The sequence below is a fragment of the Manduca sexta genome, chromosome 19, assembly GCF_014839805.1.
Source record: "Manduca sexta isolate Smith_Timp_Sample1 chromosome 19, JHU_Msex_v1.0, whole genome shotgun sequence".
Classification (NCBI taxonomy): Eukaryota; Metazoa; Arthropoda; class Insecta; order Lepidoptera; family Sphingidae; genus Manduca; species Manduca sexta.
The window spans coordinates 12,890,624-12,915,526 of NC_051133.1; the positions used below are offsets into that span (position 1 = coordinate 12,890,624).

At 39.5% G+C, this 24,903-nt stretch overlaps 2 protein-coding genes across 2 annotated transcripts in view; one reads left to right on the top strand and one right to left on the bottom strand.

Moving 5' to 3' along the window:
* LOC115445914 (vacuolar protein sorting-associated protein 13A) overlaps positions 1–24,903 on the top strand; it is a 46,912-nt gene that overhangs the window by 10,466 nt on the left and 11,543 nt on the right. The window contains exons 5-44 of the mRNA XM_030172416.2: positions 49–223; positions 374–647; positions 862–1,105; positions 1,394–1,524; positions 1,682–1,882; positions 2,229–2,437; positions 2,654–2,798; positions 3,128–3,264; positions 3,741–4,010; positions 4,260–4,447; positions 4,864–5,093; positions 5,391–5,533; positions 5,654–5,788; positions 6,176–6,347; positions 6,633–6,794; positions 7,154–7,279; positions 7,389–7,455; positions 7,815–7,972; positions 8,412–8,619; positions 9,163–9,274; positions 11,668–11,886; positions 12,292–12,494; positions 12,676–12,810; positions 13,094–13,281; positions 13,540–13,714; positions 14,855–15,129; positions 15,469–15,645; positions 15,918–16,237; positions 16,690–16,855; positions 17,008–17,233; positions 17,489–17,602; positions 18,192–18,279; positions 18,447–18,594; positions 18,816–18,950; positions 19,282–19,484; positions 19,746–19,882; positions 20,017–20,265; positions 20,536–20,696; positions 20,968–21,168; positions 21,444–21,716. Of these exons, the coding sequence (XP_030028276.2) occupies positions 49–223; positions 374–647; positions 862–1,105; positions 1,394–1,524; positions 1,682–1,882; positions 2,229–2,437; positions 2,654–2,798; positions 3,128–3,264; positions 3,741–4,010; positions 4,260–4,447; positions 4,864–5,093; positions 5,391–5,533; positions 5,654–5,788; positions 6,176–6,347; positions 6,633–6,794; positions 7,154–7,279; positions 7,389–7,455; positions 7,815–7,972; positions 8,412–8,619; positions 9,163–9,274; positions 11,668–11,886; positions 12,292–12,494; positions 12,676–12,810; positions 13,094–13,281; positions 13,540–13,714; positions 14,855–15,129; positions 15,469–15,645; positions 15,918–16,237; positions 16,690–16,855; positions 17,008–17,233; positions 17,489–17,602; positions 18,192–18,279; positions 18,447–18,594; positions 18,816–18,950; positions 19,282–19,484; positions 19,746–19,882; positions 20,017–20,265; positions 20,536–20,696; positions 20,968–21,168; positions 21,444–21,716 (7,280 nt within the window). The remainder of the gene's footprint in view (positions 1–48; positions 224–373; positions 648–861; positions 1,106–1,393; positions 1,525–1,681; positions 1,883–2,228; positions 2,438–2,653; positions 2,799–3,127; positions 3,265–3,740; positions 4,011–4,259; positions 4,448–4,863; positions 5,094–5,390; positions 5,534–5,653; positions 5,789–6,175; positions 6,348–6,632; positions 6,795–7,153; positions 7,280–7,388; positions 7,456–7,814; positions 7,973–8,411; positions 8,620–9,162; positions 9,275–11,667; positions 11,887–12,291; positions 12,495–12,675; positions 12,811–13,093; positions 13,282–13,539; positions 13,715–14,854; positions 15,130–15,468; positions 15,646–15,917; positions 16,238–16,689; positions 16,856–17,007; positions 17,234–17,488; positions 17,603–18,191; positions 18,280–18,446; positions 18,595–18,815; positions 18,951–19,281; positions 19,485–19,745; positions 19,883–20,016; positions 20,266–20,535; positions 20,697–20,967; positions 21,169–21,443; positions 21,717–24,903) is intronic.
* Positions 22,424–24,584, bottom strand: LOC115445916. Its single transcript, XM_030172418.2, has 2 exons — positions 23,336–24,584; positions 22,424–22,747 (listed from the first exon to the last, which is right to left on the bottom strand). The coding sequence occupies exons 1-2, from the start codon at positions 24,479–24,481 to the stop codon at positions 22,508–22,510; spliced, it is 1,386 nt and encodes a 461-aa protein (XP_030028278.2). The 5' UTR covers positions 24,482–24,584; the 3' UTR covers positions 22,424–22,507.

Here is a 24,903-nt window from a genome sequence, read left to right on the forward strand (position 1 = left end):
TTAATGACAATAAAAATGCTCGCATCTGATACAACATAATATTTTTAGTATTGAAGCCGGTGACGTGTAAAGTAAAGGTGCTCATCAACCGTTCTGGTGAGGCGCGCGTGCCGAGACTCTTGCTGGATGCTGTACTGCAGGATAGTGCCCTGCAGCTGTCACGAAGGCAATACCTTTCCATCGACAATCTGCTCTCATCTTTTGCTAGAATCAAACTCAACCGGTAAGTTTTACAAACATGTTTGTATCAACAAATTACCATTTATCATTCATTTTGATATATTACGAGCATATAAAAAAAAATTAAAGTTCGTTTTTGGAAAATTATGATAATGCCTTTGTCTCAACCAAATATTATTGTTTTTTATTCCAGAAAATATCGCCATCTTCATCCAGGAGTACCTCTCTCCAAAGACATAAAGAAGTGGTGGCGATACGCATACAACGTGGTAGTGGAACAGCGCGTGCGTCCATACACCTGGGCCTCTATACAGAAGCACAGGGAGAACTACAACATTTACAAACAGACGTACAAGAGCACGCTCCGTAGCCCCAATGATACAGAGTTGAAGCTAGACCTTCAGAAATGCGAGGACAGTCTGCCGATCGTCTCTGTTGTTATTGCTAGGGAACAGGCCAAGTTTGAGGTAAGTTTTTAGTTTTTATTTACAATCGATTCGGAGAAGACCTTTAAAATATATTTTCCTTCATACCATGTATTATGATGTATGAACGTCGTAAATAGAAAAAATATAAGTATACAATTAAGTTTTGTAGTCCAGTAAATAAAATTCTTAAGGAAAATTTAAGGTTGTTATGAAAGCAATTTATGTCATATTGACCGATCTTTGTATCTCCTAGCTGCTCTCTCAAGAACCAGATCGCATCGAGGTTGTGGAATCAGAGTTCGACTGGTGGAAACCCACCAGCTCTCCTTCAGAGAGTGAGTCCGAGGATGCGAAGGCTCACGTGGAGTTGTGCGTGAAGACCGAGAGGAGCAAGACTCTGTGGAGTCATCTGTCCAGTCCGGAGAAGAAGCGAGTCTGCGAGCTTATCGGCTACGTGGAGGGTGCTCCTAGCAAGGATAAATCTAAACAGTATATTGGTGAGAGATATTCTAAATTGGATTTGCTTGGGCTTTCTAGGTATTTGGTGCTGTTAATCACTCGTTATAATATATGGGATGCTAACAGTTGGTCGATACTTAATCTTGTACAAACTGTAGAAAGATTTTCTAAGAAACTATAATATTTCTTTCATTGACGCTTTAATGGTGTTAGTCAATGCTACAAGCCAGTTGTTACACCGTTTGGCCACCGATCTCTGCTATCTCAAGTTTCTCGGCAATAACAGTATGTTTTTTGGTTGTACATCATTTATTTATTTGTTTCAGAACACAAATTGAACTTAACGCTAGCAAATTGTTCACTGACTTTGATAAACAGAAGCAAAGAGGTACTCGTGGTGACCCTTACACAATTTTTAGCCTCATTGGAGACCAGACCTTCAGCTAAGGCATATAAGGTAGGAGATTACAAATCCTTTTGCTAAATTTCTCGAGGTTGTGATACGTAAGTACATTGTTTTTCGCATGAAGCATTGTTAATCTCCTCATTGGGCTAGTGTTAGAACGGGTTATTATAAATCCGCGAGGTAATAAAACAACTAAATATTTTCACAGTTATCAGCTCGGGCAGAGAGCATAGTTATTGAAGGAGTAACATCAGACGGAGAGTTGACGCCATTAGTGACTGCCGAAAAGGGAACCAACCTAGCTGGTACTAATCTACTGGCAATCGATCTTGAACGCAATCCTGCCAACATAGAAGCAGACTATGCGTTATGTTGTCTGCTGGAACCACTGGAGTTATTGTATATTGAGGTAATTTCTAGAATTAAAATGATAGTATAGAATTTAATTTCAAAGTTGGGTTTTTTAATTAGAATGTGAAGATCTAATTTGACTGTCATAAATGTACCGTATTTGAGATCTAATCAGTGTGTATTCGGTGAAAAGCATAATTGGGATTATGGTTTCGAGTCCTGCGGCAAAAAATATATTGAAGAAGCTACCATAGAGTGCACCTCGTGGTGTTGTTTATCAATATCTGTGGTGGTGTTTAAATTTAGAACAGATATGCCACCGGCCACCCCACCTGTTTCACACCCATCGCCTTCTGCCTCTTGTTAGGCCACTGGTAACATGTGATCTGTTGTTGGTTCCACAGCACGCGTTCACGGAGCTGATAAACTTCGTCCAAACGCATTCGATGTCGCCGGAGCAGATGGCGGCGGCGCTGGGCGCAGGCGCGCGCGCAGCGGCGGCGGGAGGCGGTGCACTGCTCGCGCACGCGGTGGCGCGCCGCAAACTCTTCCATCTCAACGTCGACGTCAAGGGGCCTTGTCTCAGGCTACCAGAGCATGGATGCGTCCACAAGTTAGTATGCAAATATGCACAGGTATCGTGTAGATGCTTATGCTTTGGAACTGACAGTTGCTTTAACAAGTTGATAGGGTCAAAGCTAAACCTAAACAATATCAATAAAAATTTGAATCAACAAATAAATAATATAATTAACAACCAAATTATAAATTTAAATACTATAAATTAAGTAATAAAACCATGTTTTAAAAAGTGATTTTCAACTCCTAGGTCGGGTCGATTAATGATAGTGGACATTAGCCGCATCATAATAAAGTCGGATTTGCAACCGTCAAACCTGGCGCTGGAAGACGCAACTTGCATGGAATTAGAAGAACGGCTCTACGATCGTCTACATGCGGAATGCGTTTCTCAGGTAAGACTGGATATTAGCAACTTGTGATCCTTGAATTTGAATTATTTACTTTTCATAGTCTTTTTTATTTTACCATCATTCGGTAACATAGTAGAATTTATATTTATTACTTAAAAACATCGACTGAAAATGCGATTGTTTTATTAAGTATGCAATTAGCTTCCTGTATCGTCGGATTCTAACACTGTTTATTGCTCTACAAGATGTAGATAGAGGTCTTTTTTCGCCATAGGTATTTTAAGTAACATCTTTGCTGTGCTCCAGATATTGTAGTTCCAGACTAGTCACAGACCATCTTATAGACTGTAATCAAAGTCCCAAATTTCCAGGTGTTGTTCTGTGAATGGAACGACCCGTGGAGGGAACAGCGCAAGCATGCCGACTCCGAGTTGCATCTAATACCCAAGATCAAGGCTCAAGTCGTGTTCTCCAACAGCATCAAGAAAGAATACAAACTTTTACCACGGTAAGAGTGATTACTTTTTCCGACCTGGATTTACAGTCTAAAAAATTCTTGAAACTCGTCACTCAGAGGACTACCAAGTAATCATAACATCGGGTTATTCAGCGTTTACCATTAATGTGTCTAAAATAATACTTAGAAATTGATTAAATATTTTAGTCCGCCTATACTTTTGTATATAAAGTGGTAAATAAATAAATAATAATAACTAAAGTTGTCTGCTCAGTACCAGCCCCGAATTTGGAATTTGTGCCCAATATGGCGATAGGCACGCCCCTAATTACATCATGGCATGAAATACATATGGCGAAAGCTGTATCATCTAGTAGCACCTTTGCCTATCCTTTCGGAGGTAAAGGCATGTCGTATGTGTATTTTTTTAAATACCTACTTTAAAATTTTGAGATGTATTTGAGGCATTAGATCGATGGCCAAGATTAACATAAAATACTTTTTTTTTTAATTATCCTTTTTTTTAGATACAAGCTCAACATATCTCTATCAAGTTTCAAGCTGAACCTCTCAGACCGTATCATAGGTCTTCTCCTGGACTTTTGCGACAACCTGCCAGCTCCGGTGCCCAACACTGTCCCGGTCTCGTTCATGGACTCCGGCGACTATGCCGAAGATATGGAAGACCCTGAGCTGATTGAACTCCTCGAGTGTGATAGAGTAACTGCGGATCCAGGGTATACCGACCTGCTTAAATTGCGGCAGAAGATTGTCGCTGCCTATTTGAGAAGGAATAGGTAATTTAATTGGCTATTACTGGAATATAATTTTATGGAAAGTAATGGTTTGTTCAACGATGTTAAAGTAAAGCGTATCGCACGCATTAGGCCTGCCTCTCCGATGTCTACACTGACATATTCTGAAACACGTGTCAGTAATAGTAAATACCACACATAGTAAATATCTATCGTGGATATTTTACCGACGTCCTCTTCGACAGTAAAAAAAAGTTTGAAGCATCATTATGTTAAATCTTTATATGCTAGGTTGGCGGAGACTACGTTCGACAAAGCGAGCGCCAAGCTTGGCTTCCAAGAGTCAGAGCGTGCGTTCAGCACATCAGAGCACAGCGACGAGGACATGGAGTTGTTCGCACGTTGCGTCGACCTGCCCGGCTTCGACGACAACGTCTCACCCAACAACACCATCAACACGCTACTTAGGTTTATTGTTGGTAAGCACTTATTCATTAAGGATTTGTTTTTATTCAAGGACAGGAATGTGACCCCACTGCACCGGATGGTAAGTGGAGTGTAGTCCAGATAGAGTGTCGACTGACGAGATATGATTATTCTTCGCCTGTCGACACAATTATGGCAGTCTGTATGAATTCTCTTCCATTGTCAGGACGACGACGACTAGCCACGGTTATCTTTCCACAATTGTTCTACGGCAACTAATTTGGCCCGTAACCTAAGTCCTTGTAGGTAATATAAAGCAGTTTACAATCACTTATATCCAATTATTTATATATTTCCCTAGTATTTTAATATTACTAGAATCGTGTTACTAAACGTGGCAAAAAATAGGTAGATATATTAGATAGATGGATATTTCTGATTTTTAAAAAAATAAACCATTCTCCTTTAGGTGAAATAGTAATCAACCTATCTCGATCGACGGACCAAACTGAGCGTCCGTACATAATGCTCAGCATCACGAAGGTATGCCTGGACGTGGCGCTGATGGAGTACGGGCCAGCTGTCCAGCTGTCGGTAGCCCAGGCCTTGCTGACTGATAAGCAACACCACAGTAGCAACGGGCAGTACTTGGAACTGCTGACTAGTTCGGGAGAGTTGTTTAATTTGCTTTATAGGAAGGTGAGAACATTTCTTTAATTTCCTAAACTGGCTGTGAATGTAGTTTGGCATAGATAAAGATATTGGGTTGCATTTATCAAAATGGAGAACTTTATGCAGATCAAACAGACCCATCTTCTTTCGAATCTAGTTCTTAATTTTAACAACTCAGCATTTTCTTTTTTATTAAGGTGCTTTGGAACTATACTCTATAGAGTATAGTTCCAAAGCACCTTAATAAAAAAATGCATTATAATGCCGTAATGTAATTTGGAGTGTTACTCCAGAGCAGAATTATAACATTTAGAATGTTACCAGGTGCGAGCCGACTGTCCAGAGTTTAAGTCGCATTTCCACAGCGTGGAGCAAGCCCTCGTCGCTGACATGGGACACGTTTCCCTGCTATTACATGCAGACGCTCTCAGAACTCTGATGAAATACCTGCAATATATTTTCGACAAGTGAGTTTCACCTATTGTTTAGTTAGGGATAGTTTCAGAACTCATGGATAATGGGATGTATTCCACCGTTTCAAAATACTCTGATTTAGTCAAATTCGTTATTATTATTTTCTGTAACAGAATTCAAAATCGTCATTCACTGAACATTACCAAGGTAGTGGTTCCGAAGACGTTGTCCTTATGGAACTCTATGATGAAATCTGAAACTGACCCTCCAGTTCCACCAGGTGCTACGAAGTTCAGTTACTCTGTCAGGTAAGGTCTACCCAGTCTAATTCATTGGATTGTATTTCTTTACTCAGGGCGGAAAGTGCGTCCACCAGTTGCGCCTCTACTAACCTCTTTGGGGATAAAAAGTGTGAGAGTGTGTGTGTATGTCTAGCATGGTAAAATGATTACACTGGTTCTAATTGCAACAACATTTAGCTCTGATGTAGCATTGAGGACCTGTCCTATTAGAATATAATCACTGTGTTGATTAGGAATTCTATCCAAAATATGACAGTCAATTTCGATATGATCACAGCAGCTATTTAACAGGACTTTACGATGGTTAGTTTATGTTAAGACTAATCCACGTGGTCTATGTTTCTCTCAAGGCTGATGCAACAAAAATGCGGTAAATTAAAAATGGATATTTAGGGTATCATCGATATCGATAAAGCTGTGCCACCTGGAGTGCTCGGTGCTGGAGATCAGACTGTCGGCGCTGGAGAGCGACTGCGTGTTCCGCGCCAACGACCGCATGATCTTCAAGTTGTTCCTCAGCTCTCTGCAGCTTGATGACTTGTCTGAAGCTACCCTGTATCCTAAAGTAAGTATATGTTTATCCTGCTTATAGGAGCACTGGGTTTTAATTTAAATATTTTTTTTAGAAATGTAATCTGACTTTACAGATATAAATTCAATTTTTTTTAGTACAAGTTCGATTTATTTGGTTTATTTAACGTTTTTAAAAACGCCATTTATTAGGGTTATTCGAAGTCAATGTAAGTAATGGCTAACCGTTAGGTTACATCATAGATTTGTTTTTCTACTTTTGAATCCAGTGATATTGGAACCCTTTTAAGTCAAGTCTAACATTATCATTCTTGTCCAGCTGGTATGGCCTGATGAGGACAAGGTTCTCGAAGTAAAATATGTGCGAGCAGCTCCAAGGGTCTACGGCTCGCAGCACGACATCAAGGCTCATGGAGAACTGCGCGTGTACGTGGGCCGACTGCACGTTGTTGTCTTCTGCTGCGTGCTCTACCACCTACAGGTTTGCCTATTTTTATTCTAGGGATTTAAAAAGACATAACTGTACGTAATAACCTGCTGGTCATTTTATAGTTAGAGCGGGGAGTTAAAAAAATGTCAAGGAGAACTGATTATACAGCGTATTACAGCATATTATGTAGTTTATGGGTACAGTGTCTTTATGCTTCGATATAAGTGGGATCTCCGCACTAATATAGGATTATAGTAGAAATTGCTATAGCTTTAATACGTATTTATAGTAAATATAAACCATCAGTGAAATGATGTCTAGTCCGCTATGATCATTGCGATTTGATATTGATAATGAGGGACATCTCAAATACCCACTTGCAACATTCAAGGAACTTTATTTATTTGCAGCAATTCCTGGAGCCGTTAGTTCCTGGCTCCGTGGCGTCGGAAGCAATGATGGCGACGGAGAGAGTGGTCGAGAAACACGCACAAGAAGTCCGCTCCTGGTCTACCAGACTTAATCTAGTCATTGAGGTATGGTATACACATCCAAAAATTTAGTAAGATAAGATGAGATAGTAAAAAGTAAGATAGGATAATCCGTAATTTAAAATTTTTTAATTTTGCATATTTCTGTTCGCAGATCCATGCTCCCGTATTACTCCTGCCGCAAAAACCGTCATCACCTAATCTTTTAGTGCTCAATTTAGGTATGCGAGCTCAGTAACATTATTACATTATATTATGACTATTTTACTTTTATCTTCTGGAATTCCTCGTGTTCTTGTACGCATACAGCAAAGTAATCCACTGAAACTGATGGCAAGTGGAGTATGGTCCGGATAAAGTGTCGATTGACGAAAGATAACCAATCCTCTCTCACCAGTCGATACAATTATGCCGGCCTGTTTGGAACCGGATATACACAGGCTGTAACGAGATACACTTCGTGCGCCACTGTGGCGGATTTACACTTTGTATACGATGCTTGTTATTGGGGCGCATACATATATCCTACCACCAACATATAATTCCCAGTATACTTAATTGAAGTATTTGCTTTTGCCAGGTGATCTGCAAATGGAGAATTTCTTCAAGCAAATGAACACTAACCAGGAGGTGACTAGTCCGATACAGAGCCCCGTCATAGACAACATTCTTATAAAGCTAAGCAATATTACGTTCTCACGAGCGGTCATGACGCTGGCGGGGACTTTGGAAGTTCAGGCAAGAAATTAAATTATTTCGTGTTTATTAATTAATGTATGACGTATAAGAAAAATAAATTAAAACAGATGTGCCTAGTGTTTAATTCCACATAAAAGTAAATCTACTTCGACCAAAATTTATAAAGTATTCTTTATAAGTATTGGTCGAAGTAGATCTCCGCCGCGGTGGCTTAGTTGTATTGCATTCTGTAGATAGAATTACCGCACGTAGAACTTGCTGTAAAATCCCGGATCGGGCAAATTGATATTGTGTTTTCTGATCAGTATTAGCCCGGAGTTTGAAAATTATTCCCGATATGACAGGCTCGCCGCCATCACATTATAGGACGGAATTTAAACGGCGACGAGACATGCACTAGTTAGACCCCACCGACCACTTTCCGGATAAAGGAATGACCGCACGTACACATAGCAAACGATTATAATTTATGCTCTAGGAACCTATTCTGGAACCGATGTGCATCCGCTGCGACCTGAAGCGCGCGGTGTGCTACCAGCAAATGGTCACCATCGCAGCATACCGAGACTTGCTGGCATTGTCCGCTGATGTCTCAGTGGACACCATATTCCTCAACATTGGACAGAAGGACCTGGCCACCGTGCTCGCCGTGTGGAGCGATAACTTGAGCGAGGGACATTATATAGGTAAGATGGGAAACCTTTCGAGAGTTAATGGTACCGTGTATGTAGAGTGATTGGCAAGTGCAGGTCGCGAGTAAGGTCCAACGGTAATGAATTTTTTTTATTTCCATTAGGCCGGATCTGGGATTGTTCTCGGTTAATTGAAATAACATATGACTTAACATAGTTCCATGGTGTGATATAACACTGCTAACCTAATTCTGAAACGGGAAACGCTTCATGGAATGTTTGTGTGAATGGAAACACAAAAGAATGCGTGGTCTCACATCGAGTTTAGGAATAATTCTTTACGAGACCATCCAACTTAAGCACCGTTCTTTAAGCCAACCAACCAGGACTCTCTTTTTTTTAAATTGGAATAATACTTAAGTATATATAATGTCATTCACATTACATTTAACTCGGAAATGCGTCTAGCTCAAAAACAATTACGGTAACATTTTTTTTAATATTCTATAAAAAAAACGAGAGAACGAAATTAAATCTCATATTAAACCATGACTAAAGAGAAAGGTGGAGATATAATTACACGCCTTGGTTGTAAAGGAAGCATCGTGCCAAGTTCTCCGGTGGACGCTCCGCCAGTCGACACGTCGGTGAAGAAGCTGCAAGCATTCTTCGCGCAAGGAGAACCGATCAGGAAAGAAGCTGTTTTGAGGTAACTAATAACTCTACGTAGTTTATTTGTTACACAATTTGTTATCTATATCTATACTATTATATAAAGCTGAAGAGTTTGTTTGTTTGTTTGTTTGTTTGTTTGTTTGTTTGTTTGTTTGTTTGTTTGAACGCGCTAATCTCAGGAACTACCGGTCCAAACTGAAAAATTCTTTTTGCGTTGGATAGCCCTTTGTTCGTGGAGTGCTATAGGCTATATATCATCACGCTATACCCAATAGGAGCGGGGCAGTAATGGCTAATCTCAGGAACTACCGGTCCAAACTGAAAAATTCTTTTGCGTTGGATAGCTCTTTTTTCGTGGAGTGCTATAGGCTATATATCATCACGCTATGACCAATAGGAGCGGCGCAGTAATGGTTAATCTCAGGAACTACCGGTTCAAACTGAAAAATTCTTTTGCGTTGGATAGCCCTTTGTTCGTGGAGAGCTATAGGCTATATATCATCACGCTATATTCAATAGGAGCGGAGCAGTAATGGCTCATCTCACGAACTACCGATTCGAACTGAAAAATATTTTTGTGTTGAATAGTTCTTTGTTTGTGGAGTGCTCAAAGTTATATATCATCACGCTATGACCAATAGGAGCGGAGCAGTAATGGCTAATCTCAGGAACTACCGGTTTGAACTGAAAAATCTTTTTGTGTTGGATAGCCCTTTGTTCCTGGAGTGCTTTAGGCTATATATCATCATGCTATAACCAATAGGAGCGGAGCAGTAATGAAACATGTTGCAAAAACGGGGAAAATTATGAGTTTTGAGAGCTTCCGTTGCCTGCGCTGCGTAAACGGTTAAATTTATGCAACAATGATGTATGACGGGATTGTTTCACTTAAAAAGTTCTAAATAATATAACAAAGCCCCCGCTGCATCTGTCTGCCTTAACGTGTTAAACTCAAAAACTACCTAACGTATTAAGATGAAATTTGGTATGGAGACAGTTTGAGACCCTGGGAAGAACAAAGGCTCCCGGGAAACTACTATTTTTATAACGGAAAACTTTAGCCTGAAAAACTTTATAACGCGGGCGGAGCCGCGAGCAAAAGCTAGTATGTTATGTAACGACGTATCTATACTATTATATAAAGCTGAAGAGTTTGTTTGTTTGTTTGTTTGTTTGAACGCGCTAATCTCAGGAACTACCGGTCCAAACTGAAAAATTCTTTTTGCGTTGGATAGCCCTTTGTTCGTGGAGTGCTATAGGCTATATATCATCACGCTATACCCAATAGGAGCGGGGCAGTAATGGCTAATCTCAGGAACTACCGGTCCAAACTGAAAAATTCTTTTTGCGTTGGATAGCCCTTTATTCGTGGAGTGCTATAGGCTATATATCATCACGCTATACCCAATAGGAGCGGGGCAGTAATGGCTAATCTCAGGAACTACCGGTCCAAACTGAAAAATTCTTTTTGCGTTGGATAGCCCTTTATTCGTGGAGAGCTATAGGCTATATATAATCACGCTATATTCAATAGGAGCGGAGCAGTAATGGCTAATCTCAGGAACTACCGATTCGAACTGAAAAAATATTTTTGTGTTGAATAGTACTTTGTTTGTGGAGTGCTCAAAGTTATATATCATCACGCTATGACCAATAGGAGCGGAGCAGTAATGGCTAATCTCAGGAACTACCGGTTTCAACTGAAAAATTCGTTTTGTGTTGGATAGCCCTTTATTTGTGGACCGCTATAAGCTATATATCATCACGCTATGACCAATAGGAGCGGAGCAGTAATGGCTAATCTCAGGAACTACCGGTTTGAATTGAAAAATCTTTTTGTGTTGGATAGCCCTTTGTTCCTGGAATGCTATAGGCTATATATCATCATGCTATAACCAATAGGAGCGGAGCAGTAATGAAAAATGTTGCAAAAACGGGGAAAATTATGAGTTTTGAGAGCTTCCGTTGCCTGCGCTGCGTAAACGGTTAAAGTTATGCAACAATGATGTATGACGGGATTGTTTCACTTAAAAAGTTCTAAATAATATAAAAAAGTCCCCAGCTGCATCTGTCTGCCTTAACGTGTTACACTCAAAAACTACCTAACGTATTAAGATGAAATTTGGTATGGAGACAGTTTGAGACCCTGGGAAGAACATAGGCTCCCGGGAAACTACTATTTTTATAACGGAAAACTTTAGCCTGAAAAACTTTATAACGCGGGCGGAGCCGCGAGCAAAAGCTAGTAAATTATAATACAACGCGATAGTTATATTAGAATGGCTGTACAAAACAAAATATGATTACTACAGCGATGCTTTCACGAGCGTCAATAGTTCTATTAACACTTATCATCTCTACCTAAACGAAAAACATAAATATAATGCTTTAGTCTTATTAATATCTATGTGTTATATTTATTTCTAGATTCACTCTCGAAGGCATAGAGCTGAAACTATTTTCGGACATGGACGAAGTCCTCAGTTCCCCTGTACGGGATCTGAATCATGGACTTGCCAAGCTGACCGCTGGAGAGACGACGTTGCAGCTGGAATACTCTTCAGATGGCAGCTTGGAGCTGAGAGCTAGTCTCCAGAGCTTGTTGGTAGAGGACATACGACCGGATCCTACTGTTCTCATCAAAAGGTAAGTGTATAGTATTCTAAACTCCGTAGAAAACTTTTCTGAATAGGGTAAGCTACATACTACATTCAGAATTAATACATTGGTTATATTAGATTGTTCCTTCCGTGTCAGTCGTTAACCACGATTTTTACATAATAATTTTTCCAGTAAGATGTTTGATTTTAACCTACATGTAATATTTAGACACTTTCTTATAATATTCTAAATTCTGATGGCAAGAGCAGGACGATGCAAGCAAAATATGTTCTTCTTCCCCTTTCCCTACACTTAAAGTGAATATATTGTAGAACATAAATAACAATAGTTTAACCTAAAATAATACGGAATATATAATCAGCCCAATATCACAAATTTACAGTTTGTCCTTAATCTTCATGGATCTGATAGTAATAATGTTTTATCTAGGATCTTCCAATCTCAAGGCGGGTCTCGTCGCGCCTCCGACGGCGGGTGCATATCAGTGAGACGACCACCTCTCATTGACGCCAGCGTCCGCGTCACCGCAGCCAAGGCTCGGCAGCTTGACGTCAGGGTCGACAGGACCAGGCTTAACTTAGCACTGCCCTTCTTGCTGCAACTAGCCAGGACTCTGTTACTATCGATGCCAGGTAGAGTCCATTTACTTTTATATTTTTATCAGATTTTTTGGTAAGTGTATTTAAAATATTAAGGAATAGAGAGTTTTTTAACACTCGAGTAATGCTTTCGTTATCTTATAATACTTTTTTGGCAAAGAAATTAGTCAACTTATGACGTCAAAATATATACTTACCAACCAATATTCGTTAGGTGAGAAAACCATGGAAGGCGGTGTGGTTAACCACGGTTATGTGGGTGACTTGCACCCGTCCAAACCTGGGAACAACAACAGAGCTGCTCGGTTCCCCAGCTCCAGTGATTCCACCAGCGGGTATTACTCTGCATGTAAGTCTATATTATTTTAATAAATAATAAAAATATACTAAATTAAATCTTGAATGCTATTTTACTTAATCGGAAAAAATATTGTAATATTTTCGCTTTCGAAATATTTTGTAAACTGAATACAAACAATGTTTTCTACGATAAGAATTGAAAAACACCACGTTCAGAATTGAAAAAAACACCAGAGTCTACATGATAAAAAATTCTCCTAAAATATGATGTAAAAATTTAGATCATTTTTAAAAGAATTTCATGATTCATCAATACTTTTGACTCCCTTTAGCAAACTCAGTGACAGAAGAGACGCCCGGTCTATCGATATCAATCCAGTTCAGACAACCGGAGGTGATGTTCTTCACGGACCTCACGAAGACAGAGGGCCACGCGCTGCTCCTCCGCACGGAACTCCTCATAGACTATTCGTACCACTCCAATAGTGAGAGCCTGGTCGTGTCCTTAGCTGGACTGCAGGTAACAAAAATCAGTGTTTTAAAATTATGTTTAAATTAAAGATAAATATACTTGCCTGCCAAAATTGTAATGTTTTTTGGTATATTTTTGGTGCCAAAGTAGGAAACTATAATTTAAGCGTCAGATCGGTTAACGGCAATATAAAATTGTTTAGACACTTCCTAAATGTGATATGTGAAAAAAAAAACAACGTTCGTTCGAATTTATTTTTAATTACCTTCTTTAATAATAATTGTGAGTTATGCTGACTGCTTACAGATGATGTCAAAACTCCAGTCCAAACTGAAGAATCTTCCTCCTCAAACCGTTCTCAAGCCATGCGACATAGAGTTCTCTAAAAGCTTCAAGAACATAGAAGAAGGCATCATGGTGAGGCTGAAGGTGTCAGAAATAGAAGTGCATATAGCCGCTACTACAGTACACACTGTAATGGGTAAGCAACTTCCGAAACTTGTCATTTATTTTAACGAGAGCTCTTGGTAATGTAATTTATCATTTAATTATATTTAACTAGCTTCCACTCGCAGCTTCGCCCGCGTGGATTTCGGACTTCAAAAATGGAGCCGGTCGGGAACGTTCGAGAATGTTCGTTTTACGAAGCTACTCGCTAGGTGATTCGCTAGCCTCTAGGTGCCAAGCAAGCCGCCTGCCTGTGCGTTCGCGACCTTATATATATACAAAAATAATCCTTATAGCATGATTCAGTATTCACGCATGATGGCTTATTATTAGCGTATTTCATGTATAACTTTGGTGTTTCTATACCGATTTCTATGATTCTTTTTATGGAATATTTAATAATGTTAACTTTTTTAATTAGGGATGACTGAGAGTGTTATAAACGTAAGAGTAGACAAATATAATGAGAAAGCTTCGAACTGCTAAGCTATCGGGAGTTACACGTGTTATTGTGAGTCAACCACAAAAGATAGACATATGCTGTCGTGGGATATTTTTACATAATTTTAAGGAGAACATTTCCGTCATACATGATTTCTGTGTAGCTCTAACCCTTAAGGTTGCACACGCGACGGGAGCTTAAAAATGGAGTAATTTCTCCCGTTTTCCCAACATTTCCCTTCACTGCTCTGCTCCTATTAATTGTAGCGTGATGAAAAGTATACTATAACCAGCACAGGAGTATGACAAATAATTGTACCAAGTTTCGTTAAAATCCGTCGAGTAGTTTTTGTTTCTATAACGGTTATACAGACAGACAGACAGACAGACAAAAATTTTACTAATTGCATTTTTGGCATCAGTATCGATCCCTAATCACCCCTGATAGTTATTTTGGAAATATATTTCATGTACAGAATTGACCTCTCTACAGATTTATTATAAGTATAGGTGACATAGAAGCCTTTAAATTTTTTGCGATGCTCACTCATAGTTTGAAGTCTGATTACCTAAGACGACTAAAACCGCAGTAAATGAAAGTTGAGACGTCAGTATGGGACGTCCTTCGACTTTATCTCTCCTTTACAAGGGTATATGCCTCATCCTTGTATCCTCAACTTTTCTCTATTTGGTTGAATATAGATAACATCTAAAATTTAAAATTTATTTCTAGACATAATTGAAGAAGTAACAACCGAACTAACTATGCCTGACGAGAAAGAAGTGTTCAATTTCGCGACATACAACGCCAAACCCGAGAAGGCAGACGAAGACCTTTGGTCTCCGAAGAAACTGACGCCGTACGTGATGCTGAACCCTGAGGATGGGTACGTGCAGCCGAAGTACCCGTGCATGAGGCCCATGGAGACGTTCCTCATGACCGTGCCAAGTGTCAGGGTGTTGTTCGAGATAGAACAGAATGTGCGGGTACCTGTTGTGACAATGAAGGTAAGAATTTAATCGTTAATGGAGAACTTAAAACCTAATTGAGTGCTGTTTTTTTTTTAATTTATGACGATGTATTTTCAAAAGCTATGCAAAAGTTATGTAGTATACATGTATTTTGGCATTCAACTTGGGAACAAATGGGCTGTTAAAATCTCGGATGCGTGCGTATATGTGAGTTATTTCACATTTTTTGTGATGATGTCTGAAGTAAATAGTGGCAACTGTTCAACTACCAATCATGTAACCGCCCGAGTTCTAAAAACTATTATAATCACCTTATAAGTTCCTTATATATGCAACAAGGGTAAGGTCATGTAATAATTTGTGATACCTCAACAGTTAACAGGCGAAGTATCGCTATACAATTGGTCGCAACAAATCCACGGCGGCGCGCGGCTGAGCGCGGTGGCGAGCTGCTACAACGAGCGCCTTGACATCTGGGAGCCGCTCATAGAGCCCGTCATGATCAACGAGAACCTGCACCGACCTTGGGATATTAGTATCACCCTCTTCCAGGTATGTGTGGGCTATAGAAGTTAATGATTATGTATATAGTAATGTTATGTTTCGTATTATTTTTTAATGGGTAAGTAACAAGTGCATAAAGTTATAAATCATTTAATACATTGTTTAAGATTCAAATGTAAGACACCAAGCCAGTTTTACCTAAGCTTTGAAATTCAACGATTCTTTATCCCTGGCAGTCAACGGGCAAGGCAATGGGCTCATCCCACTATTTGGTAGGCACTACTATTAGGGTTGATATCTATATTTTCATTTAATTTCAGGCAAAAGCTTACCCAATGTCTACACGTCTTGACACAGCCCAAAAAGAGACAGAGATCGAAGTCCCAACCACCACGGAACCTAAAAAACCAAAGAAACGAAACGAGTTCGAATCGGAAACCTCAGCTGAAGAGAATGACACCGACAATGAGATGACGTTCATCAGAAATCCATACGGGAGGGAGAGTAAACATTATAACGTAGAGTTTGCTGGAGGAAACATGTCACTGCTCGGCATGCTAGATATGGACGAATCTGACTCGGAGAATGAGAGCGGGTTGATGGACAAACTGGCCACTGCTATTGGACATCTTTTTACTGAGTAAGTTTGTTATAGCATTTTCGGCTGAAATATGATCCTACTATCTTTCCTATTCTTTTAAAGTTAGGAGAACAAACTTGCAAATGATTGATTTGCTTTCATAGCTCATACAACGTCAGATGAGTATTTCCTTCCAAATTGGAGAGAAATTAATCATCAAGAGGGCAAAATCGGAGGAACAAAATGTTAAGGGGGACTTTTTGGAGAATTAGTTACGCACAATAACTTTTTAAGAAGAGCGGGGGCGGGGGCTTTTATCTTGACTACAAAGTCTCTAGGGATTTCTCAACTCAGTTTAAAGGTATTACAAAAACACATTTGGCCACAACGTAGTAAGTCCTATCTAATAAGGATTCTAGAATAAAGCCTTTATATATACAGAGTAATAAAGAAAACATAAGATTTCTTTGTTTAGGTTTATCAGTAGGCACTTGTAATAATTTCGGTTGTAGTGATTCAAGCGCTGAAGATCTGAGCAATGAAGACGACTCATCAGCCCCGGAGCACAGCGAGCCAGACGCCAGCAGCGAGAGGGAGGACGATGACGATAAAGTGGGCAGCTTCACTGACGGCACTAAGGCTAAGAAAGAACCGGAACATAAAACAGTTACACTTCAGGTAAATTTACATAATTTTTAATTTGCCAATGTGATAAGAGGCTTAACTTTACCTGACCACGAATAAAATAACCCATCCTTAGTTACAGTCTTTTGACCATGTTTATAATTCTATGAACTTAGCTAGTATAATATGATGTGATTGTGCATTAGGATCCAGTGCGTGAGGACAGCGTGGACTCAGGACTGGAAGCGGAGAGTTTCTCGGAGCAGACGTGCACGTACGTGGTGGTGGAGGCGGCCGACGCGCTGCAGGTGACGGTCACGCCCGCCGCCGCACGCGCCTTACTCGCGCTCGCCGGCGCATGCGCAGACCGGGCGGCCACGGTCACTGCCATAGTGGCGGGTGATAGCGGCCTAGTGCTGCATAATGATATCGGTAATTCAGAATATGAACATGAATTTTCCATAATATTAATTAATATGAATTCTAAACGGTCGAATAAAGGAATAATAACTAGTAACCAATTGCAATGATGACAAATAACATGCATTCAACTGCATGCTATAACGCTGTATGTCCTAAATCAAAAAGAAAATGGCTAGAATTAATAAAGATCTGATGAACCTCCTTGAGAAAATGAAACTCTTTTAAACAAGAAATATTCTAATTTAATTCCTTTTGCCTACTTAGGGCCTGGCTCAACAGTTCATTTGAAAACCCACGCTGAAACTGACCTGGCAGGAAATGACCGAGTTATAGCAATAGCAGATTACGATGTGGACACGAGTCGACCCAGCACGCCTGGTACGTGCTTACCTCTTTTGCCTATTATCCTCTTGAACTTGATTTTCCACTGACCTGAATGGCATTTGTATTATCTTGTACTTGACTGGATATCAATTATCATAGGCATAGCAAAAACGTCACATAGATTCCGAGATCAACTTAGGTACCTCCAGTATTGTACGCCAATTAATTCTAGCAGCTATCGAGGTGCTTATATGCGATTTGCCATGATGACACATTTTTCAGTGTTCTCTACTAAACGCCGTTTTTAAAGGATTCCAATCGCTTTTGTTATTCATCTCATGCACCAATTAGAACAAGAACATGCTGACAAATGTCTAATTTATATAAATTTATTCTTAGTATAGGGTCGAAAAACAATATTGGGATTAATAATTGAAAACGACAGTAAAAAGTATAGAGATTTTAATGTGTTTGGACGAAAATATCCATAATGAAAACATTTCTAAATCAATCTTTTGTATTACAAAAAAAATATAATTTAAGTGTGTTGTTTTTTTTTGGCTCTATGAGCGATATGCCTCTTAAATATGAATACCTAAAATAAGTTTTAATTTGCAACATAAGATCGGTGCCTTCATTTTAGGTTGCGACACATCGTCTGCTGATATCCTCGACGAAGTTGAAGTAAAGCCGAAGAGCGAAGCCAGTGACGTCAGCGACGAATGGGACTGGTGAGAAAGTGACCCATTACGATCATAATACCTATATATATTATTTTGTAGTTTGATATATTTAATGTGATGATCTTTATCGCTTTATACGGTCTTCATTACCGAACTTTTGCCCTAGACTTTTCTATTTACTTGCTATTAAAAAATAAATGCAACGGAATTTGCAGCTTTGAAGGCGGGTTTCCCGGAGGAGCTGTATCCCCACCGGAAGAAATCGCGTGTTCTCCTGTACCACCTCCGAGCCCTGCCAGTCTTCACAACAAACTTACAGACCTCACGCTTACCGTCAAACTTCATGACTTTGATAACCTTACGGTATGTAATATCTCAAAAAATTTAGTTATTTCTTTATAAGGCCATGAAAAATTTGCACTACTATATCTAAGTGCAGTGGCATTCAGATAGATAAATAAACGAGAGATGATTAGCCCTCGCTAGTCAACAAAATGATGACATGTTTGAATCCAGATACACAAGAAATGACTATCATTTTATTCCTTGATGAAGAAGAGAGGTTAAGATCAGAATTCTTTCAGATCCTGTGTCCTCAAAGAACAGTGTCAAAATTGCACGTGCTGCATCCCAGCAAGAATAACACACGCTACTACATCGTTGTGGAGAGGAGTTCAAAATATAATACAAAGAAGATCGTGGTCAGGTCACCACTGCAGGTATGTTTCTGTTTGATGTAGTCTCTCTGGTCTATCTATTGTTAATTTTCTTTGACCATAAACCATGAACAATCTTGTCTATTAGGACTTTTGCCTGTTGGGAAATACTTGGGAATGAGAGGCCGCGGATTATAGGTAGATCCTTACAACGAGTTATAAGTTCTGTAGATATTTTTTTCAAGCTGACAAGTAACTATGGATTTCTGTTCGAGAATATCCGATCTGATTATGTGATTTTGGTAAAAGATATTATAATCATAGTTATTATTAAGATAGATCGTTGAGACGACCTGTTGGATGAATGTACTGTCATTTCTATTGGATTAAATAGATCCGAAACGAGACATCATACGCCCTCGAGCTGTACTATAAGAAGACCGACCTGCAAGCCATAGGCGTGGAGCTGGTGGGATCCCTGACAAATCCCTTCGACGATAAGATGCGTCTGTGCGTGATCGCTCCTCAGGACACGTACAACGTGCCGCTGTACATAGCTTATCACTGCAAGCTGTTCTTTCTGCCTTCTAATTTCGAGTAAGTTGTAGGATAAAATGTGTTTCTTTTTTCATAAATAAAGAATTTTTTATAAGTTACATGTTCTTTTATAGGAGAGTCAGTAACTGTGGTAACGTAAATAGAAATAGCATTTATAAGGTGTCTTGGAATATTTTTGTTTCATCTATAGGTCTAGCTGCTCTTTGGAAAATCGTACATGACAAAAAAAATTAAAGAAAAATATACATCTTTACTAATATATAAAAAGTCTTGAAATCACATTTCTGTTATTATTTGTAGGAGCTACCAGACAGCCACTCAGGGCATCTGGTGGATGGAATTGGCGAATGATATAGGAACACCACGCGACGTTGTCTGCCCGGCGAAAGCAGAAAACGACAACATGATTTTCGCCATGAGGATATTGACAGTTGAAGGTATTGCATACCATCACGTCATATTTTATACTTTGCTATTAATATGCCTTTGACTGAAGTACTCAGCAATACAAAAACTATAGAAAGATTAACAGTACAGGTATTAGAATTACAATAATTAATTATTTTTCCAGGTTGCCAATCTCACAAAGTGGCTCGATCCATTCCAAACTACACTATCCGCGTGGTACCCCCATTGGCTCTTTACAACCGGCTTCCCTTCGCCGCCGAGATGAGCTGCCTGGACTCGGACTGGCGCGTGAGGCTTGAAGCTGGCGAGAGAACCCATGTCTATACCCTGAGGCTGGACAGCGCGCATCGGCTGTGTCTGCAGTTGCACTACATGGGCACACAGTGGTCTGGCACCTTTACGTTTTCGCCTGGTAAGTTTGTAGAATCTGTTTAAGTGATCTTGAGTTTCTGATCAGATTTTGCAGGTTTTCTTCCAGCATTGCTTGTTGAGCCGTCCCTAAGGTGGCTTCTTATAGTTTACTATCTTATCAATTTGATTTGAGTAGAATAGAAACATTCATTTAAGAATTGTATTATTATTGTGAGCTTCGATAAAATTTCTTCTGTTTGCGGTCTATAAAGCTAGTCATCACCAGAGCTTGATTGATTGCACTGAGCGGTTTGTTCTCGTGCGGTTGCAGAGCTGTCGGACAAGTGCGTGAGCCTGTCGAGCGCAGGCGAGTGCGAGGGCGGGCGCGCGCTGTGCGTGTGCGTGGCGGTGTCGCGCGCGCAGTGCTGCCAGCTGTTCCTGCACGCGCAGCACTGGCTCGTCAACAAGACCGGCCTGCCGCTGCAGATGAAGGTACTCTCTTCCTCACTTCCTCTCTTCACGCTCTTTCAATCAATTCATGAACATTTCACTATGGAATAGTGGTTGATGAGCAGGCTTTGAGATATGTATAAGGGACTGCGGACTAAATCTCTACACCGAAAAACTTTTGTCTGTTGTACGAATATTTGACTCATCTCAGTATGTATGTTGAAAGTTTCTCGTAATTCTAGATAACTGCGACAGATTATAATTGCCGTTAGGGATATATGTCTGACAAGATTGTGTGTATTTTATGAAACAGGGTGGTCACTCGGATGTAATCTACGATCTGTGCGAAGAGCCGGTATTATGGTGCGGATGGCGCGGGCGACGGGGCGTGCGAGTTCGATTCCGCGCGCACCAGTCGGGATGGTCGCGAGCTTGCAGGCTGCCCGCCGCCGCGCCCGGCCTCGTGGTCTGTCCTCATGCAGAACGACGGATGCACTATCGTCTACTATTACATGTAAGAATGTCTAGCATTATAACATATCTATTTATTATATACTTGATATAATTACATAATATAGTGACCATTAAAGACTTTGTAGTGATCTATTTCAAATTATCAGAGAAATTTAATCATCGATACTCGCAAGCAGATGTAATTAATTTACTTGCCAGTAGTTGAACCGTTTAGGTAATTTTAACCACCTACAGAACAGAGAAACAATCTATTCTACAACATTTCAAATCATTTTTATTTTTACCAATCTACTACTAAACCCATTTACCCAACAGGTCACACTATCTGAACTATGTCCCCAACTAACGAAGATCGTCACCCTTCTGCCGTATTTCCTGGTGTACAACGACACCAAGCGGCACCTTCGCTTCATGGAGGAGAACGAGGCGGCGGACCTCTGGATGGACCTCACGCCGCAGCAGTGCGCACCCTTCTGGCCCCAGACTGACTCCATGATGATGCACTGCAAGTACAGGGACTCGACTGTGGTTTCCCAGCACTTCCCCATCACTAGGAACCATTTCACCGTCTTGAGGATGGATAAAGGGGTGAGTAACTATAGAGGACTATATTAGCAGTAATATTAAGGTTGAAAACGAGCGAAAATTGTTATTGTAGTTGTAAAATGAGAAAATATTTTATAAAGTCACATGAATCTAGTACAGACTCTAAGACATGACGCTAGACTTGTGAATCAAACTGACTGATACTATGAAAGTCACTGAGAATAATATTGATGCTGACATTGCAACAGAGTTACGCTGACACTCGGTCTGACTCTAATTTTAATACTAAAACTGAAACTAATATTGAGGGTGATATTGACCCTTATACAGACATAGGAACTGTTGTTGGAGTTGGAATGGAGACTGACCTCCGCCAGTATCCTATTCGTGCGTTTCCTTCGGTGTTGACCGTGGGAAACTACTTTAAAAAAAACAGGGTCTAACACTGTAACCTACTCTTGCACTGACTTTCTACACTGACGACAATGATCATGACGTTTATGACTGTATGGCTCTAGGTCCTTTCTTCTGAGAAAAATATTAGATGCAGGAATCGAGCTATCGGAAATAAGTATACTCTAGTTTCTTAACACATACTTATGTATTTTGCATTTTGAACCAATAACCTCTGTGCTATTGAATAAAACATTTTAATTTAAATAAGTTAATTTTATTAACAGTATAATAAAGTTTCGTTATTATTTAAAGCTCCAGACAATATTTTTATAGTAGATTTATTGTCTTTTCATGTATGATTACATAAATAGTGCCTCTAAATCTATCAGTATGTAATATCTACCCTAAGTATTTACAATATTTGGTACAAGAACTCTTCAATAAGAATCATAGCTTCCCTTCGGTCGGGAAGGCAGCTCCAAAGACAATGTTCCATCGTTATGTAGCGTGTAAGCTGTCCCTTTGGATTTATGGGACCAGATCTTCACTGCCTTCAAGTGGGCATCGCTCTGTTCCTTCGCCGCTGAGATTGGCGGCGCTGGTTCAAGTGGTGGAGCCTTTACTGAAGATGAAGAATCTGTTGATACAGTTCCCCGGTATTTCGTTGGCGTTGTGATCTGAAAACGTAATTGGAAATTTAAAACCTTGTATATAATGCCCAAATAAAATACACCGGACGCAATCAATTTATTGCATATTTTAATATGGTAATAAAATACACATTCCTTTTCACATCGATATTGATATAATTTATTTCTTGTTATTAAAGCGGACGTAAATAAAATGCTTATAATTTTAGTGATACTAAAGATGTGTTAATTACGAATAAAAAATTACTTTCATTTCCATAAAGTTATGGATAAATATGAATATTTGAATATAATCAAATAAAACTTTCAAAGATGGTATGTTTAAAATATTCAATTTATTTTTAAACATTTTCTATTTAATGTTATGTGTTTTAAAACTGTTTTATATTATCGAAATCATTTGGTATCGATAATTTTATTCCTGTTTTTGTATATTCATAAAAAGCTTATTTATGTTTTATCTCATTCAATATTTTTTTAATGACCCCTAAAGTCCAATACGCTGTCCATGTACAAGTAATTCACGTCGACAAATTAATTATTCAGTGTATCATCGTGCCACTTTAGATGAAACCCTTTAGTAGATTTAAACAAGCGTTATTCACCCAAACTTACCGTATAATGTGGCACATGATAGGAACTAACTGTGTCTAACTTTGAGTTATAATTCATAAGCGGCAAGTCGCCGAAGTTTTCCACTTTATACGCACTGGCCTCGGGTTTAACAACGTTTGGCACGTTGTCAGTGTACGAACCATCGTAATGATCTCTTAAGTTAGATGGTTTCGGCAAATATTCCTTGTCATTGCTATCTCCGTTTTGATTAGCGCCAAAATATTCTTGCTTATTAAAAGTGGTTTGTTGGTTTTCAAACTGTTTTGTTCCGTCGCTCTGGTATACTACACGCGATTTAACAACGTAATTTTCAGGTTCTTCTGTCGCGTAATTATCGTACGGTTTCTGATCTATGTATGGACCATTGAAGGTGTATTTCTTTTCTTTTTCTGCAGGCGGTATGTTGTCCTTGTATTTGAAAGTTGTTTCCTCTCTTTGAGGAAAAGAAACTTCTTTTTCAAATTGCTCGAATGCCTTAAAATCGTCGTTATTTGCTTTATAGATATCGATTTCTTCCCTTTTCTTGGGATATTTGTTGTATTGATTACTGAAATTATCCAATGAATTAGGATACGGTCTTTCTTCCCTTTGTTTTTCTTGTGCAAATTCTATGATCTTGTCCAAGTCTTGTTTAGTTAGATGTTTCATTAGATTGTTAATTTCATCGTCTCCCAAACCGTCGTTTGAGGGTCTCTTACTAACCTTGTACGGTGACGGTGGTCCTGGGCGAGGCTCATCATCTTCTGCCATGTAGTTCGGTGGTGGAGTGTAGGAAAATGCTCCTATGTATGGGAAGCTTACAGGCGGCCGGCTGTAGTATCTCTTCGGCGGTCCCGGATACTTCCCACGCTTGATTCTTTTATACGGTATGAAACGGCAAGTCTTACAACGTCCTCTATCACATTGTGAAAAATCGATCATCGCGCACAAAACCACAGATATTAGCAATAATCTAATCAACATTTTGGCCGGATATCCGTCGGACGGCGCGCTGAAAACTGAGTGAAAGGTACAGTGCGACGGTCTTATAATAGTTGAGTGGAAAGTGGGTGCTAATTTGGTTAGAGATAACGCGGCCGCGCCTGTGACGCGAGTGACGTAATGTGTTACATGGACTGCGGCCAGGAAGTACGGATGTGGTGACATGTGCTAAGTGGACCTACGTGATTAGCTGGGCTCTTGCAGCCTACTTTGATAGTATTGTGTTGTTAACTAAACTTTTTATTGAGAGTTTTGGAGTGTAAATTAAAAAGTGCCATATCTTTGAATGTTATATCGGAATGGGTATAATCAAACAAATTCAATGCATCAACTTGATGTTGCGCGTAAATACTTGTTTTCCTTAATATATATTACGACACAAGCGCTTTTCTTGAACGGATGGTATGAATGGTTTGTGTAAATAAATATTATGCGCCTGTATGTAGATACAATGTACACGTAATATTCAATACGTTGACAATGAGGATACTATTGTATTGAATGTATCACAATAACCATTAGGATGCGAAGTCTGTAGGTAAACGTAGGTATTTATTTTTAAATTAATAATAAAAACTATGAATTGA